At 41.6% G+C, this 18635-nt stretch overlaps 1 protein-coding gene across 4 annotated transcripts in view; it reads left to right on the top strand.

Annotated features, from left to right (window-relative positions):
* CD109 (CD109 molecule) overlaps positions 1 to 18635 on the top strand; it is a 127565-nt gene that overhangs the window by 32762 nt on the left and 76168 nt on the right. For 3 of the 4 annotated variants that reach the window (XM_050950611.1, XM_050950614.1, XM_050950615.1), the window contains exons 3-5: positions 11418 to 11446; positions 17218 to 17448; positions 17566 to 17691. In XM_050950611.1, coding sequence (XP_050806568.1) covers positions 11418 to 11446; positions 17218 to 17448; positions 17566 to 17691 — 386 coding nt within the window. The remainder of the gene's footprint in view (positions 1 to 11417; positions 11447 to 17217; positions 17449 to 17565; positions 17692 to 18635) is intronic. The other variant, XM_050950613.1, reaches the window with a different exon arrangement.

Genomic DNA, 18635 nt, shown 5'->3' with positions numbered 1-18635 from the left:
TAGAGACATTCTTTCCAGGGATAATTGGATTTTTTTTCTTAATAGAGGTTTAGCCTACTCTGATGTCTGAATAACAGGCATTGCTCCTGTTAAGAACAGTGTAGGAAGATGTAAGACTGCGTGTGTGCGCAGGTACACTCTTGACTCATATTTAGCTTGTGGACCACTATGATCCCCGGATCTCTTTCTGCAGTACTCCTTCCTAGACAATCATTTCCCATTTTGTATGTGTGCAACTAATTGTTCTTTCCTAAGTGGAGTACTTTGCATTTGTCTTTATTGAATTTCATCCTATTTACTTCTGGCCATTTCTCCAGTTTGTCCAGATCATTTTGAATTACAATCCTATCCTCCAAAGCACTTACAACCCCTCCCAGCTTGGTATCATCCACAAATTTTATAAGTGTACTCTTTATGCCATTATCTAAATCATTGATGAAGATATTGAACAGAACTGGACCCAGAACTGATCCCTGCGAGGCCCCACTCATTATGCCCTTCCAGCATGACTGTGAATCACTGATAACTATTCTCTGGGAACTATTTTCCAACCAGTTTTGCACCCTCCTTATCGTAGCTCCATCTAGGTTGCATTTCCCTAGTTTGTTTATGAGAAGGTCATGCGAGACAGTATAAAAAGTGTTACTAAAGTCAAAATATACCACGTCTACCACTTCCCTCCTATCCACGAGGCTTGTTACCCTGTCAAAGAAAGCTATCAGGTTGGTTTGACATGATTTATGCTTAACAAATCCATGCTGACTGTTACTTATCACCTTATTATCTTCTAGATGTTTGCAAATTGTTTGCTTAATTATTTGCTCCATTAGCTTTCCAGATACAGAAGATAAGATGAGTGGTCTGTAATTCTTAGGTTGTCTCTTATTTCCCTTTTTCTAGACTGGCACGATATTTGTCCTTTTCCAGCCTTCTGGAATCTCTCTCATCTTCCATGACTTTTCAAAGATAATCACTAATGGCTCAGATATCTCCTCAGCCAGCTCCTTGAGTATTCTAGGATGCATTTTATCAGGCCCTGGTGACTTGAGAAATCTAACAGGTCTAAGTAATTTTTAACTTGTTCTTTTCCTATTTTAGCCTCCGATCCTACCTCATTTTCATTGGCATTGACTATGTTAGATGTCCAATCACCACCAATCTTCCTGGTGAAAACTGAAATAAAGAAGTTATTTAGCACTTCTGCCATTTCCACATTTTCTGTTATTGCTTTTCCTGACTCATTGAGTAACGGTACTACCCTGTCCTCTTGCTTCTAATGTATTTGTAGAATGTTTTCTTGTTACCTTTTATGTATGTAGCTGGTTTGATCTCGTTTTGTGCCTTGGCCTTTCCAATATTTGTATTATTTGTTTATATTCATCCTTTGTAATTTGACCTAGTTTCCACTTTTTGTAAGACTCTTTTTTGATTTTTAGATCATTGAAGATCTTCTGGTTAAGCCAGGTTGGTCTCTTGCCATACTTCCTATCTTTCCTACACAGAGGGATAGTTTGCTCTTGTGCCCTTAATAATGTCACTTTGAAAAACTGCCGACTGTCTTCAAATGTTTTTTTCCTGAGACTTGTTTCCCACAGGATCTTACCTACTTAACTCCCTGAGTTTGCTAAAGTCTGCCTTCTTGAAATCCATTGTCTTTACAGTAACTCCTTGCTTAATGTCGTTCCTGAAAAATGCGACTTTAAGCAAAACAATGTTAAGCGAATCCAATTTCCCCATAAGAATTAATGTAAATATGCGGGAGTTAGGTTCCAGGGAAATTTATGCGCACACACACACACACACACACACACACACACACACACACACACACACACACACACACACAGTATAAGTTTTAAACAAACATTTTAATACTGGTACACAGCAATGATGATTATGAAGCTTGGTTGAGGGTGAAGTCAGTGGGTGGGATATTTCCCAGGGAATGCCTTACTGCTAAATGATGAATTAGCACTCAGCCGAGCCCTCAAGGGGTAACCCATTGATGTTAATTTAGCCTCACACTCTACAAGGCAGCACGAATGGAGTGAAGGAGACAGCATGGCAGAGAGAGACAGAGATACGCACCATGTGTGTGAGAGAGAGAGAAACGCATTGCCCCTCTAAAGTAGATCAGCAAGTTGAGACAGCAGCTGCTACCAGCAAGCTCCCTCCATCGTGACTCCTGTCGTGTTCCCCTCCGCTCTATGGAGATAGGGTAAGCAGGGTGCAGGAGCAGGGGGAAGGGGACACCCTGACATTAGTTCCCTCTTCCCCTGCCCCGCACAGCAAGCAGGAGGCTCCGGGGAGCAGCTCCAAGGCAGAGGGAAGGAGCAGCACATGGCAGTGGGGGAAGGGATAGACGAACTGCTGGCAACTGATAGCCTGCTGGGAGGCTGCCACACAGGGAAGTTAGGGGAGCCGATAGGGGGGTTGCTGGTCCACCCTGGTTCCAAGCCCCCACCAGATAGCTCCATTGGGCTGCTCTTCATGCAAGTAGTGGACAAAGTAGGTAGCTGCCAAATGACGCTATAAGGGAGCATTGCGCAACTTTAAATGAGCATGTTCCCTAATTGATCAGCAACATAATAACGGAACAACGTTAACTGGGACGACTTTAAGTGAGGAGTTACTGTATTTTGCTGTTCTCCCTCCTATCATTCCTTAGAATGTGTAAATAAAACTAATTACACTAAGAAAATGCCCAGACTCCACAGCGGTGATTTCTCTTCCTGTTCAAAAATGACCTGCAGACTCAACATCTGCTCCCACTCAGCAAAGGGGTGACATTACTTTAGCATTGCCTAAGAGTGAAGTGAACAGTTGATTAATATTCCATAGTTTATGTGGCCCTGAAAACAGCCTCATGCAGGCTTCCTCAACCATACATCAAAAGCAAGGAGCACTGTGGGGCAGGTCTGTGTGGCTAGCACCTGGCTGATTGTAGAAGCCTAGAGGATACTAGGTTTTAGAATGCTACAATGTTAATGTTACAATTTAGGATCTGTCTACACCAAAAATACTTCAGTAGCACAGCTGCAGCACTTCAGCTGCACCGCTGTAGTGCTTCAGTGTAGACACTACATACATCGACAGGAGGGATTCTCCATCAGCATAGGTAATCCACTTCCCCAAGAGGCGGGAGCACTGGCTGTACCTGGGTTTCGCCAACATAGCTACGTCTATCAGGGGTATGGATTTTTCACACCCCTTAGAGATGTAGTTATGCCAAGTAAGTTCCCAGTCTAGACCAGCCTTTAGATGTATGACTTATGTTTACACTGCCAGTTTTCTTGTATCTGTTTTTACTCTTTCTGTAGCAGTGGACACACCATATAGGAGATAACCTCTAGATCAAACAAAGAGGACTAAAGGGCCTTTTATACCTTTGCCTCTCTGTTTGGTGAATAGATGGCATGTAGTTTTAAGCTCTCCTTTTTTGTCTCCTGCCTGGACCTGTCAGTATGTTGAAAAAAAAAATTAGAAGATATGGCCCAGATTAACCCCACATCTGTAGGGGTTGCAAAGTAGCTCTCTTAGGTTCCATGAGGCAGCTGCAACAAAGAAGAGCTTCATTCCCTAGGTATCAGTCATACCATTGCACAACCTCTGATGTTCAGCTTTAACATACATATCTGGGGCTCCATAGAAACCCTGAGAATGAAGACTGCCTGGTGTCTTTCACATTCTTCAACCTCATCCATTTTTATGGATTACATTGTCTGACTCCAGGGTCTCTGAGCAGACCAAGGATTACAGGTAGTTTGCACTGTTTTGTTGTTATTCCTGGTAGAGTTTGTGCTGCCAGGAGCCTGCAATGAATCTGGACCAACAACTTGATTGTGTTAGATCCCTGGTCCTCTGAAGTAATCTTGTTATTATACCCCCTTGTGATTTGGTGTAAAAAAGAAAAATAATGCAGAGTGAAGTATAAGCCAATAGACCAAATTGTTTAGTCAAAAGCTGATAAATTTTTTTTTGACTTCATTATTTTCATATAAGCAAATGTGATTTAAAAAAAATTAGAACTTTTTAAAAATCTGTATATTTTGCATAACTTCAACATTGTTGTTGAAAAGTGTAGCCAATTTTGAACTACACTTGTGGTTTGTTATTTAGAATGTTCAAGAAACCAGCTAACTAAGTTTAGCCAAATGTATTCCCTAAATACAAAACAGTAGAATATGGAAAAGAGACATACATGCCCTCTTTCTGGGAACTAATTCTTATCTCTGTCATAACATTTCTTCCCAGATCTGGACCTTAGTGTCCAAAATATGGGTGTTAGCATGAAAACCTCCAAGCTTAGTTACCAGCTTGGACCTGGTATCGCTGCCACCAGCTAGGAATTATACAGTGCCTAGCTCACTGTGGTCTCCCCAAAACTTTCCCTGGGGGACCCCCAGACTCAGATGCCTTGAGTCTTACAACAAAGGGAAATAACTCCCTCCCTTTGTTTCCTTGTTACCTCCTCCCAGGCTCCCCTCCCTGGACGACCCTAGGAGATTCCCTGCTTCCAGTCCTGGAAACACAAGTACCGAGAGATCTAATCTCTCTTCCCCCTCACCCAGAGAGTATGCAAAGTCAGGCTTAGTAAATCTAACACAAAGAGATTTTCCCCCTGACTTCTTCCTCCCACCAATTCCCTGGTGAGCTGCAGACTCAATTCCCTGGAGTCCCCACTAAAGAAAAACTCCAACAGGTCTTAAAAAGAAAGCTTTATATAAAAAAGAAAGAAAAAGACATTAAATATAGTCTCTGTATTACGGTGACAATATACAGGGTCAGTTGCTTAAAGGAAAAAAATGAATAAACAGCCTTATCCAAAAAGAATACAATTTAAAACATTCCAGCAACTACACACATGTAAATACAAAAGAAAACAATATAAACCTATTGTCTTACTATCCTTGTACTTACAACTTGGAAACAGAAGATTAGAAAGCCAGGAGATAGAAAAATCACTCTCAGAGCCAAGAGGGTCAGACCCAAGACAAAGAACAAAGAACTCACACCCAAAACTTCCCTCCACCCAGATTTGAAAAAGTCTTGTTTCCTGATTGGTCCTCTGGTCAGGTGTTGTTTGTTACCCCTTTCCAGGTGAAAGAGACATTAACCCTTAGCTATCTGTTTATGACAATCTCACAGTATGTTCAGCTTACACTAAAGATGTACTTCAAAGATGCACACTCAAATCCACTTCTGTTTATATTTCTTGAAACTTTAAGTTTAAGCCACTAGTTTGTGCCAGTTTTGTCCTGGGTACCTTCCTATCCCTTTCCCATATTTCATTTTGAATACTACATTCCAAGTGTTGATGAGCCATAAAGTACTTCTTAACTCTACTTGGTGCAAAAAATTCATGCATCTTTGATTTGACAAGTTTCCTGCTAGTATTCCTGATAAGGTCTCAGTATTATGTCCAGTTCTGGATGCCACATTTCAGGAAAGATGTGGGCAAATTTGAGAAAGTCCAGAGGAGAGCAATAAAAATGATAAAAGGTCTAGAAAAAATGAACTATGAGGAAAGTTTGAAATAAATTGGTTTATTTAATCTGGAGAAGAGAAGATTGAGGTGGGACATGATAGTTTTCAAGTACATAAAAGGTTGTTACAGGGAGGAGGGTGAAATATTGTTCCTGTTAAACTCTGACAATAAGACAAGAAGCAATGAGCTTAAACTGCAGCAAGGGAGGTTTAGGATAGACATTAGGAAAACATTCCTGTCAGGGTAGTTAAGCACTGGAACAAATTGCTGAGGGTGGTTGTGGAATTGCTGTCATTGGATGTTTTTAAGAACAGGTTAGACATACACCTGTTAGGAATGGTCTAGTTATTACATAGTCCTGCTTCGAGTGCAGGGGACCGGAGCGTGTTGCCAATGTTATAATCACACAAAACCGAACACTCCTGTCACGCTCCTTCTCTGAGGCCCTGCCCATTTCCCACGCCTTCGCAGAGGCCCCGCCCTGCTCACTCCATCCCCCCTCCGTCGTTCACTCTTCCTCACCCTCACTCACTCTTACTGGGGTGGGGTTTGGATGAGGGGTTTGGAGTGTAGGAGGGGTCTGGGGAAGGGGGTTGGGGTGTGGGGGGATGAGGGCTCTCACTAGGGTGGGGCCAGGGATAAGGGATTTGGGGTGCAGGAGGGGGCTCTGGGCTGGGCCAGGGGATTGGAGTCCGAAGGGGAGCAGAGTCCCTGCGGTGCTTACCGTGGCTCCAAGGAAGTGGCCACCAGGTCCCTTCAGCCTCTAGGTGCATGGGCAGCCAGGTGGCTCTGCGTGGTGTGCACTGCCTTTGCGCCTGCAGGCACTGTCCCCGCCTTGCAGCTCCCATTGGTTGCGGTTCCCAGCCAATGGGGTCTGTGGGGGACAGTACTTGGTGCAGGGGCAGCATGTGGAGTCTCCCAGTCCTTGGCTGCCCTAGTGCCTTGGGGCTGCAGGGACCTGGCAGCTGCTTCCGGGAGCAGCGCTGAGCCAGGGAAGGTTGGGAGCCTGCCCTAGCCCCGGGCCCCTGCTGTGCCACCGGCTGGACTTTTAATGGCCTGGTTGGCAGTGTCGACTGGAGCCACTAAGGTCCCTTTTTGACCAGGCATTCCTTCTGTTCCTGGACTAGATGACCTCTCAAGGTTCCTTCCAGTCCTACACTTCTATGATTCTAATGCCAAAGCTGACTTCAGCTTTGCAAAGTGTAGTGGGATATGGTGAATGGAATTGTGAGAAGAGCATAATACATTAATTTAGCATAACTTCCCAACACTTTAGGGGTATAATGTATATTATATTAATACCATGCATGTAGTACCTATTAATGTTGTGTTTACTATGCCTAACACATTGTAGGAATGTAGACTGACTGAACTAAACATGGGGGAGGCCTTATTTCTTGGAAGACAGGAATACGGGGGTAAATTAATTAGCAGGCTGAAAATGGAGTATTTGCGCTAAGATAAGTAAATAGATTAGTAAAATAAGAGGCAGAACTGTACAGAGCATGTTGTACAGGGATTGGTTCTTACAAAGTAACTAAGCCAATCACAAAATGTGTTATGCAGTGTATCCTGAATGCAATGAGATGTGTAAATGTATGTGGAAGGGAGAGGTCTGCTGTGTAACTTTGGATGTGTGGTATGCCTCCCCATGCTTTAGTCTAATCAGCTCAGAGTAGCTTTGCTGTATGCCAAATAAAGGAAACTGAGTGATGAGACTGGAGTCAAACTGAGTTCTTGGGGAACTGAGTGGAAGAGTCTCAGGGAGACCCCAACACACACATACTGGCTGGCAACATGAACACCAATAATTCCGGAAGCTCAGTGTTTCACTTCAGGTCATATTTGTTAAATGTTTCTTTTCTAGTATGCATGAAACATTCCAATACCTTACTTCATGCACTAGAAGTAAAAATAGAATCTCTGCTAAAACAGAAGTCTCTCTGTGTGTGTGTGTGTATATATGAAAATGCCTTTTATTTTATCAGTGCACAAAAGCTGAATTTTAGAAGTTTAGTTCTCAACTAATCACATCTGGCTGGTACATTTGGAACATCTCAGTACATCCAGTTTGAGGCTCTTCCCTGGAGGTCCTATTGGCAGCTGGTTGGCCCACTGGCCCTAGTTAAGCCATCAGCAAGAATGGGAAGCTGTCCAAGCAACTGGGATCCAACCTGCTCCCACTCCTCTGCCTTGACTTCCTGGCATCCTGACCTGGCTTGACTCCTGGCGTCTGACTTGTGGTACCGATCTCGTTTGATTCTTGCCTGTGACCTTGGTATACTGAGTGGCCTGACTTTGGTTACTGACTTGTGGTTCTGATCCCAAGTTTGTCTCTTGCTTCTGATGTCCCAGTGTCCTGACCCAGCTGACTCTCAACTCCTGTCTTGTGACTGAGGGCTCTGGCTCTGACCACTAGGCCTGGCTGCTCATGACCCAGCCATGACATAGTGTTGGTGTACTGGTTTAAATTCTTATATGGCACCCTCACCATGGCATCTAAGTTATCTAAAAGTATCATATGAATACTGGATTTGACCATCACTAGAAGGAGATTGTCCACCAAATGACACTTGTCATTCAACAGTAGCTCATTTTCAGTGATATCAAAGGCAGCTGAGAGATTACCTTGGACATTTGATTTTTGTCTGCCAGAAGGAAATCAGTAGTAAGACCAGGGAAGACTTCATACCTTAGCTGGGCCTAAAACCTGACTGACAAGGATCCAGGAAATCTGAGGGCTCCAGGTGATGCCAAAGTGGCTTTACCTCAGCTTTTCTATAAATGTGTCAAATAAAGAGAAGAACACAGACAGGATAATAATCGGTTAAAATGCAGCATCAAGAGATTGACCAGTAATTGCTATTCTTTAGACTGTAAACTTTTGGGGGGAGGGATTCCCTTATTTTTAGCACAATTTATGCATTATGCAGTTCTAAATAAGTCATAGCAGTCCTGTTTGGTAACAGGGTGCATGTTTAATTATACTTAGTGGGATACATCCAGAAATAACTTAAGGGAAAAGTCAGTTGCAATTTCTGCCCCCTTACTGGTTAGGAAACATTGGTGCTGATTTCTGCTACATGCACCTTTTAATGCACAGGTGATTGAACTAGTCCTAAATTGTGTTATTTCATTAGAAAAAAGTAGATCTGGTGAGATCATTTTAAGCATAAGTTAATTGTTTCTTTACCTTAAATAACGTTCAGCTTTTGCAGCTGTTTAGTCACTAGGGAGGGGCCTGGCTTCACGTGCCATTGTGCATCTGTCAACTAAATTAGAGATCTAAATGAAAAATCTAGCATTCATGAGAATTATGTGCATTTGGGACACTCCCTAGAGGACTGTGTGTAACAAAACATGAATGGACTAGAATGAAATACTGCATGTTCATCTTTGACAGATATAATCCTGCTCCAATGTAAGGAGAAGGCCTTTGTCTGCAGCCATATTGTAAGGCCTAAAGCCTAAGGCTTTTGTTTGCAGCCAGATTAAAAGAGCAGCTGAGCAGCAGCCATTAGCTGAGAAGCAGGAAGTCACATCCTAATATTCCATCTAAATTCCATTAAAACAATGTAATATCAGGCTGCTAAGAAGGAGACCCCGTCCTAATAGCACTCACTATCACCAGATAAAGAAACAGATCTTAAGATGGTTAAAGAAAACTTAGTTTAATAGCATCCTGTCTTGCAAGAAATCACTTATCAATAGGTGTGGTTGTGAAACCCTCATTTCTTTATTGTTTTGTCATTATGATCCCTGTTTCTCTATTGTTTGGCTGTGTGATCTCTGTCTGGTTCTTTGATTATTTCTGTCTGTTACATAATTAATTTTGCTAAGTGTAAATTAATTAAGGTGGTCGGGTAGGATTGGTTAGAGAATTTTGTTTTAATATGTTAGCATTGGTTAGTAAAATTTTAGTATAATGATTGGTTAAGGTATAGCTAAGCAAGGCTGGAGTTTCACTGTATAAACTGGGTCCAAAAGAGAGTTCTTTGGGAACTAACTCCAGGACACAGCCCCAAAGATCAGAGTTGCCAGATCTCAACACTCTGCCAATGACACCGTGCAGAAACGGGAGTCCCCCCAGATGGACTTGATCCTGACTGGCCAGCAGGGAGAAATTCATCTGTTTCATTTGGAGTGGTGAGCATTGTATGTGTGGTATGTGCATTCTCTTTTTGGTGATTGTTAATATATAGAGGTTATATAGGATATTATTGTGTAAGGGTCTTTCACTGGTAAAAGACCCCGCAAACCTGCAGAGTGTAAGGTTACGCTTGAGCCCACAGAAGGGTGAGGGTGGGTAACTGAATTGACAGGGGTACTCCTGAGCCTTAGGGACAGGGTAAGGGTGGGTGCCCCTAGAGTGTGTGAGTAACACAGAATTTTGTGCGGGTAACACCAGTTCTGTTCACATCACGTAAAGCAAAACTGTACTCATTTTCCTCAGACTTGCCTGTGCTATATAATTAAGTTACAGGGAGTGCTGCTGATGGACCTCAGTCCTTTCCATCATCTTCTGTATTTCCATGCAGTAATGAGACTACAAGATGGTGATGATAATGTGGGAGAAAATAGCGAGCTCTGTTATCTGATGAATTCAATAAGCTCTGTGACTGCTTTAGGTCCAAACCAATGGCTGAATCAATGAGGGTGCAGAGAGGTATTCCTGCTGCACTCTCTTCCACAGGAATCCTGCCACTGCAAGACGGAGCAGGATTCCCCAGGATCCAGGCCAAGGTGATGCTCTGTAAGGGTCACTTTGATGCTCCACTGAGCAGGATCATGGTGCATGCTTATTAGATGCTGATGTTCTCTGAACTGCTGGCCATGGCCCCTTAGGTTGGTGTACCACTGAGTGCATTCCTGTATGCTAGAGAGGGATGCTACCTAACAGTTCATGTGGGTGGGAATCTCGTCCTGCCTTTCCCTCCTTTTGTGTGTTAGCCCTTAACTAGCATGCTTCTTTGCTTACTTTTTAGCAGACAAGATGTGTCAACTCCTCAGTTTGGGCAATTTGTTTTTTATTTGTTGGTTTCTCTAATTTGCTTTTTGTTAGAGAGACAAAGTGGGTGATGTAATATCTTTTATTGAACCAACTTCTGTTGGTGGGAGAGACAAGCTTGTGAAATTACAAGGAGCTCACTGTCTTATTAGTTTCAATGATCTATGGCCATTATTAGGACAGAGCTTTTTAGCTTTGCAAAAGATGAGTAGTAAGTTAGTTTCATGATGGGATCAGTTGAATGAAATGCTTGGAGGCGATTCTTCTATCCGAGAGAGCTCACCAATATAGAAAGCATTTAAAATACTTTTGTAATGGAACTAATGAAGTGCACTACGCATTTAGCGCAACACCAAGAGTAAGATTTTGTGCCTCTTAGACCACCCTATGGCTGTCCCTACTAATAGCTGTTCAATTTTTCAATTTTTTTCCAAACTGATAGACAAGAACTAAATAAAGAAATGAAGCATTTGGAAGAAAGAATATTGGCCAATAGCCGTTGGTGTGCTAGAGCCGTGGTCAGAACATCTGGAGAGAAGAGAGGGGGTTACATGCCACCTTTCTGCTCTCTTGGTCCTGGGACTTATGAGGGCCTGAACTTGGCTTGGCACAAAGCTGCTCTAACTTGCAATAGTAGATATAGGCCCCCAATCAGCTGCTTTACTGGCCAGTGCATGGTTTTGTGGTCCTGCCCCTTCAAACTCTGACACGTCTTCTCCCCAGCCTGGAATGCCACCTATTCCGGGTCAGGCTCAGGGGTAAGAACTGCAGGAATGTGAAAGCTCTGTGAGGATTGTTAGTTAATTGTTGCTGAGAATGCAACTCACTAAGAGCTACAGTCTTTTTAATGTTGATGTTTTTGATAAAATGAGGCTTGCTGGCAGAACTTTATTTTATTTTTCTCTTCCCTTCTTAATTTAGGTTCCTTTGGAACTCTTGTTCTTCCAGCAGTAAGTATTATTTTCTGGTGCTACTTGACATTCATAGCAGATGTTTATGTTGGATGACTGCAGTCTCTCAATGCTTCTTTTACTGACTTAGGTTGATGACACAATATATTTTAGTGTTGTGCAAAATGTAAATTATTTTCATACTCATAGAATGGATGCCCCAGCTGACCAGTGAGCCAGGGAGATCCAAATCCAAATGATTTGTAGCTTGTTACAGAATAATTGAAGGGTTTAGAAGGCAAGTCCCAGCATCAGCTGGCATAGGACTCTAACATCTGAACAGCCTTTACACTGCTTAGTTTATGATTGGTAGACATCATTCTTCCCAACACACTAGATGAATAGTGACAAAACCCCCATCCACAAATATTAGATCAAAATTTTAAACAATTTCACCTTGATGGTGTTCATACACAATACTCTTTTGGAATTGCATTCTCTAGCAAACAGATTTTCCAATTTAAAACAATATGTTAATCAGATATTGCAGAATGTATGTGGAAAGTGAATTCTGAATTTGTAATAATAAGTATTCACATTGGAAACCTGATCTTAAGAGTTATGCTATCCTATCAAGGAACACATTTTACCAAGGGCTAGTTTTCAAAGGTTCTGAGCATCAGCAACTCCAAATGAAATCAATGGGAGATGCAGATACTAAGCATCTTTAAAATTCAGACTCCAAATAATGCGTGTATTCAGTCAAAACAATTGAATGGGACTGACAAATATAAAATATTTGAAGCAACACTCAGAGTGAACAGTTTGTGAATTTTAAGAAATCCATAGGTTGCAATATATTTGCACAAAACATTCATTCAGCAAACAGACTAAGAATTGCAGCCCATTCATGGATACTGCATGAACAGAAAAGAGTTTAATTCACTGTTAATATCAATTATTATGAATTATTTGCTCAGTTCTTAAAGAACCACTCCCATCTTAAACACCATTATTTCCCACAACCTTTGAAAGGAGGTAGTTGCTGTGATTACTAACGTATTTTAATACATAGTGAATAACCACATAAAGCAAGGGATGAAAACTGATTTTGAGCCAGATTCTGCCTATGAAAAGGCAGCTTTGTGATGCTCCAGTGCTGTTCTAACAGACCAGTGGGAGTCTTTCCTGGTGAGGGAATCCCTACAGCAACTCTAGGGTGCCCCTTCCAAGCTCTATTGCTGAAGCTTGGGTTTTGTTGGGGGAGATACGAATGTGACCAGAGCACGCATCAGTTCCTTGTGATCCTCACCCACCATAGTGGCCTCTAGGAGACTAGTACAAGCCTGCACAATTTAGAGCAGCCCCGAGGCTGTGCTAATTTGTGATGAAGACTGAAATTGTATACTGGCCAGTTCCAGGAAGCGTTAGATCTAAAGGTGGCTCTGATGCAACCTGAGGAGTCTGTAGAGTTCAGCTTATAGTGTTTTTAATTACTATCTGAAGCTATGATAACTAAGGCTAAATTTGTTGTCATAGTTATTTTTAATAAAAGTCAGGGGTAGATCATGGGCAATAAACCAAAAATTAATGGCACCCGAGACCTGTTCGTGACTTTGCTAAAAATAACCAGGGGACAGGGCTAGATGGGGGCAGGACTGGAGTCCCATGGTGGGACTGACAGGCCGAGCTCGGCTACAGCGGCCGCAGTGGGGGGCACAGCCATGGGGGGCACACAGCCCATGCTCCAGAGCTGACCGCAACTGCGGGACAGGGATGTGTAGATCCAACTGAAGCTCCTGCCAAGCCCTGGTCACAGCCGGAGAGGGATGCACAGCCCTGGGAAGCTGTGAAGGAGGCATGTGGCCCTGGCTGCAGCCCCACCAAGCCTGGGACGCTGTGAGGCTAGAGCACATGCACCCAGCAGAAGCCACTGGGCAGGGGCACATAGCCCTGGCTGCAGCCCTTGGTGGAAGCTGCGGGGCTAGGGTATGTGGTCCCGATTGTGGCATGTGGCCCTGGCTGCAGCCCCCAGCAGAAGCTGCAAGGCTGAGGCTGCAGGGTCCTGGTTCCAGCTAGCCTCAGTTGCAGGGCAGGGGCGCATAGTTTCACCTCTGCCTCCTGAAGCGTGGTAGTCACGGAGGTCCGGAAAAGTCATGGAATCCGTGACTGCCATGACCTCCATGACTAAGTTGTATCCTTAATGATAACTAATTCATTCTTTCAAGGGGAATTTTTTTTTCATTAGCATGGCTACAGTGTAATTGTCTGGTAATGCAATCTACATAAAGTGTTACTGTGAGTTACTATTTTTGGTTGTCATATTTTCCTGGGCTGAGGTGAGAGCTCACGACAGTAACTGATGTGGTTTACAGCTGTACTTCTTTTATTCATAGCCCAACTATTATTATTACTGTTATTGTTAAGAAAAAGAAAGCGAGGGCAAGAATACCATTGTGAGCGAGAATGATTTTTGTCATGGCTGGGGGAGAAGAGAGTAATGAAAAAAGATGGAGAGCGTAAGTGGGAAAGCACATAATAAGCTCCTACTAGACACCACTCAAGAGTTGACTAACTCCTATTTGGTCCGGAAATGCCCTTTTTAGAGTATTTTTTTAATGGGGCTGAGGAGTTGGAGTGAATTGCTATCATTATTTTAGCCGTGACTTCCTGAGCTTGTGGTCTCTGTCAGCTGAGAAATGTAAGCAAGCATGCAAGTTACTTTTAGTAAAACAGTTATGCTGCCTCGTTTCCCTATTGCTGACTTCACATGCCTGATAATTTCCGACATCAGCATCAAGAAGGATGAAATAGCCAGAGTAGTGACAGGAAGAACAAAATATTTTTTTTCAGGACGTGTTAGCATTATTAGGAAGTCAAAAAGTGATAGAGTAACCCATTTTGGCTGCCATTATTAATAATAATAAAAATCTATGAAAAGTATATTCGAGAACTGCAAATAATCAATGTGGATTTTTCATAAAAAAAATCAAACCAAATCCTTGCAAGTGTGCTCATATAATAATTATTAGGAATGTTTTCCATTGCTGTAATCAAAAGGAACAAGTTCTTTATTTGTTTTATCTGTTGTTTTGAAGGCTCTTAATATTTCTTGGATTTTTTGATAGGGAATGTTGGCTGTTTCCACAACTAATACCATATAATTAAATACATTAAAATGTTCATAATTTTAACTTACATTTTTTTTTACATATTGAGCAAATTTTTTGACAGAAGTTATAAGTGGGGCTGTGTCCCTTTAGTTAACATTTTCTAGAATATTTAGCCATGAAGTGTGACAGGCTTAGAAGACATGAATCATATGTTCTTGGCAGTGTCTCTACTAAAGACTCCAGTTTAAATAAAAATCACCAAGTTTAGTGTGGCATTCCTCCTCAAAGATTTAGTTTGGTAAGTCCTAATTTGAATGATGGTCTTGGTTTCTGTGATAAATGTGCATTTGGCATAGGAAACATAAAGATATAACTAGAGAGAGAAAAGAGAAGACAGTAGAACCTCGGAGTTACGAACACTAGAATTATGAACTGACCAGTCAACCACACACCTCATTTGGAAGCATAAGTACATAATAGGCAGCAGCAGCAGAGAGAGAGAGAAAGAGAGAGAGAGAGGGGAGAGAGAAAGCAAATACAGTACAGCACTGTGTTAAATGTGAACTACTTAAAAAACAAACAAACAGGGGAAAGCAGCATTTTTCTTCTGCGTAGTAAAGTTTCAAAGGTGTATTAAGTCAATGTTCAGCTGTAAACTTTTGAAAGAACCACCGTAATGTTTTTTTTAGTTACCAACATTTCAGAGTTGCGAACAACCTCCATTCCCGAGGTGTTCGTAACTCTGAGGTTCTTCTGTATATTTTAAGATATTTTCCTGTATGCTGTACTAATGATTTTCACTTTTTTCACTTGCTTATATAAATAGAAAATTTACAAAGGAGAATAAAAATTCTCACTGATTTCTGTGTGCATACATGTATAAGTACACATTCTGAATAGACATATGATTTAATCTGTATAGTAATTGTATGGCATTTTTCCCACTCTGGAAATTCCATCCACTTGTATGACCTTAAAACAAATTTTAAAAGCAAGAGAGAGTTTATTTACAGAATATGGTACAATATTTTTCAGCGCTGGGCCTGGTGAATTAACAGATGCAATTCTCATTACCAGTTTGAGATGTGTGCTTAATTTCCTATGTGTTTTACTGAAAAATGTCTACCTATTGCATTTAAGTTGATATGATTTCAGAGGATTTACTCCAGATTTGCACCATTCTAACTGCAAACAGAAGGCCATGTCACATCATCATTTTTTTTTTTAGCAGAAATCAGCTGGGTGTTTTGTTTAAAAATCTGATGGCACAACACGACCCAGAATTAGGGTTAGCATGGGTCAAGGATCCACAGTACCCACTCCACAGGCTCACTTAGTATGCACCAGTGTCTTATTCAGGGTGAAACTCCCCTATGTACCACCTGACTCTCTACACTACTCAGGCCCTGTATAGGGCCTGCATACCTGCTAGGCACTGCTGAAAGGTTTTCTGCACTGGACCCACGTAGAAAGCTATGATGGTGGCCAGTTGGGGACAGAGCCTGGAAATTCACATTTATTATTGTTTTTCGTTGAAGTACTGGAGGGAGATAATTATTTTGAAAAGTATTATTAGAAAAATTATAGTGTGTGCACTGCTTACAAACTCTTAAGCCACTGTAACATGGCCAAATCAAACCCAGTTTTCCCTGAAAGGCACTCTTCCTAGAGTGATGGCTCAGTTCCTCAAAGGTATTTAAGTGCCTAATCCCCCTCCCCCATCCAATCCTGCGTACTCTCCTTATCAGGCCTTTTGTTCAAACTTTCGAGGAAAATTTATTAGCAGACAGTGACCACGTCAGGAAAATTTCAGCCCCCAAAGTGAAAATTGCCAAAATTGCTAAATAACTGAATTAAAAAAAAGGAGGGTGGGGCAAGTTAAGTGGAAATACTTAGGCAAATTTTAACTATACATTTTTCTCTGTGCTCCAGTTATATATGTGCATACATAGAAACTCCCCTGCTTACATTTTGGTGAGTCTGATTATAGGCAGGAATAAGATGAAAATGTTTCAGAAAGGCACATCTGAATGAAAGTTCTCAGACAACTAGCGGGTAATTGCAGGAATGACACTTTTAGAGTCAGACTCCTAGCTACCAAGTGCAATGTTTCTTCATCCTGCTGGGGCATGTTTATGGAAAACTATGAGTGTTGGTTCCATAACAGGCCAAGCTACTCAGGAAATAGGTTGGCTTGTTATGGAAGTCCAACAACCAACTCTGCGTCCAAACAGCTAAGGATTTCCATATGGGGAGGAAAGATCACAGAGATGGGGATGACGGTAGAGTGCTCATCACCATCATGTCATGATTTTGCTCACAATGGAAAAGTACCTCTGTGCAATCAGAAGTAGTATAAGTGGCTGCATATCCCAGGCAATCTGCAGAGCTACTTACTGAGCAAGTTGCTTTCTCCTGGTGTGGGTCATTTGTTGCAGATTTCTCCAAAATGATATATTTAAAGACCAAACTATCTGGGTGGAAATGCACCTAGCAAAACTATCCAAAAACAGGAGGCCTCTCAGAGAAGTACATATTCACAAGAATGGTACAGTTTTCACATTAAAAACATGTTTCTCTTTTTGTGAACTAAATCAATTGACTTGCTCCTGACGGTGTCAGGGTATACATGACATGTATTTATGAAACAAGCTTCCCTTCATGTTTACAAACTGCAGTACATGAGACTGTAACAGAGATACTCTTTTTTTCTTTCAGCTGCCTTTGAACAGCAGGGCTGGCAGTTATGAGTTACTGGTGAAAGGCCATGCTGAGGGCCGGCTGTTATTCTCTAACAGCACCAGCCTGTTATTTGAGCACAAGAGTATCTCTGTCTTCATCCAGACTGACAAGTCTCTATATAAACCAGGCCAAGAAGTGAAGTTTCGGATTGTCACTGTTGATCCTGATCTCAAACCTTTCAAAACTTCTCTAAGCATATACATCCGGGTGAGTACACGTTGGAAATGTAGCAGTAAACTGGAATCAGCTTGACATTTGAATTTCCAGTCAAGTCATGCTCCTGAGTATGCTCACATTTAACATGCAGCATGGGTTTTACTTTAGGACCCTCGAGGGAATTTGATTCAGCAGTGGTTGGCAGAGAAAGGTGATTTGGGTATGGTTTCCAGAAGATTTCAATTATCAACAAGCCCTCTACTTGGAGACTGGTCCATACAAGTACAAGTCAATGTGAGTATTAACACTGTTGAATTGTATAGAAGATTAGTTCCTCCTGCCAGATAGTGGAATTCTCCACAGTTTAAGAATGAAATTTAAGTTTTCAATGAAGAGACAAAATAGAAACAAGTATAAGCCCTGATTCTGCAATGAGGCTGAGGCTTCTTGAAGCCAGTGTGAGTCTGCCTGTACAGAGCTCATTGCAGGACTGAGGCTATAGGCTGGGAAAACGAACAAAACCTAGGTAAAGGTTTTAATAGTATATGGTTTTGTAGCAAACTAGAATTCTGGACATTCTAAATTATGGTGCATATTTCATCCTGAGCTTTGAGTTTTGGTTTTCACAGTTAATGTTACAACTTACAACAGTTAACGTTGTTTAAAATTATTTAGGTTTTTAGAAATATTTCTTTATGAAAGAAAGAAGTAATGGGAGATTGCAAGCAGACTGTTCTGGTGTCTTGAAAAGAGGCACACTTAAATTTATTAATGACAGGCAAGTTTACAAAAAATCAACATGGTATGCAGCCAGTCTCTGGCTCAAGAGGCCATAGACTCAAACACTGGAGCTATAATTTTAAAAAGGGATGGATAGTTTTATTACATCAGAAGCTCAGAAATTTACAGTAGTGACTGGGAGAGCCATTAAAATGACTGAGTTATGCACAATAGCAAATACGTGAGTAATAAAGCAATGATAAGGCATCTCAAAATGTATCACTAAACTTTGTTTAGTTGGTAAGTTGTAATTTATAAGAGTTTCTAACTGTTTACGATATTTCTGCACAGTCCATGAAATGTTGATTTTCATAGGGCCCTATTAATAGGACTCTGTATGACTGCAGGGGTTCATCCCCTAGCAGCTTCTAGTGCAGGATTGGGAGCTTCTACAGTACACCTTTAAGAGAATATATACTTCATAATTATAATAAAAACAAAAATGATTCTTTACAAAA

Source organism: Gopherus flavomarginatus, chromosome 4 (genome assembly GCF_025201925.1).
Source record: "Gopherus flavomarginatus isolate rGopFla2 chromosome 4, rGopFla2.mat.asm, whole genome shotgun sequence".
In the NCBI taxonomy this organism is placed as follows: Eukaryota; Metazoa; Chordata; order Testudines; family Testudinidae; genus Gopherus; species Gopherus flavomarginatus.
Note: the sequence above shows the minus strand (reverse complement) of the source record. Positions and strands in the feature narration are given on the sequence as shown.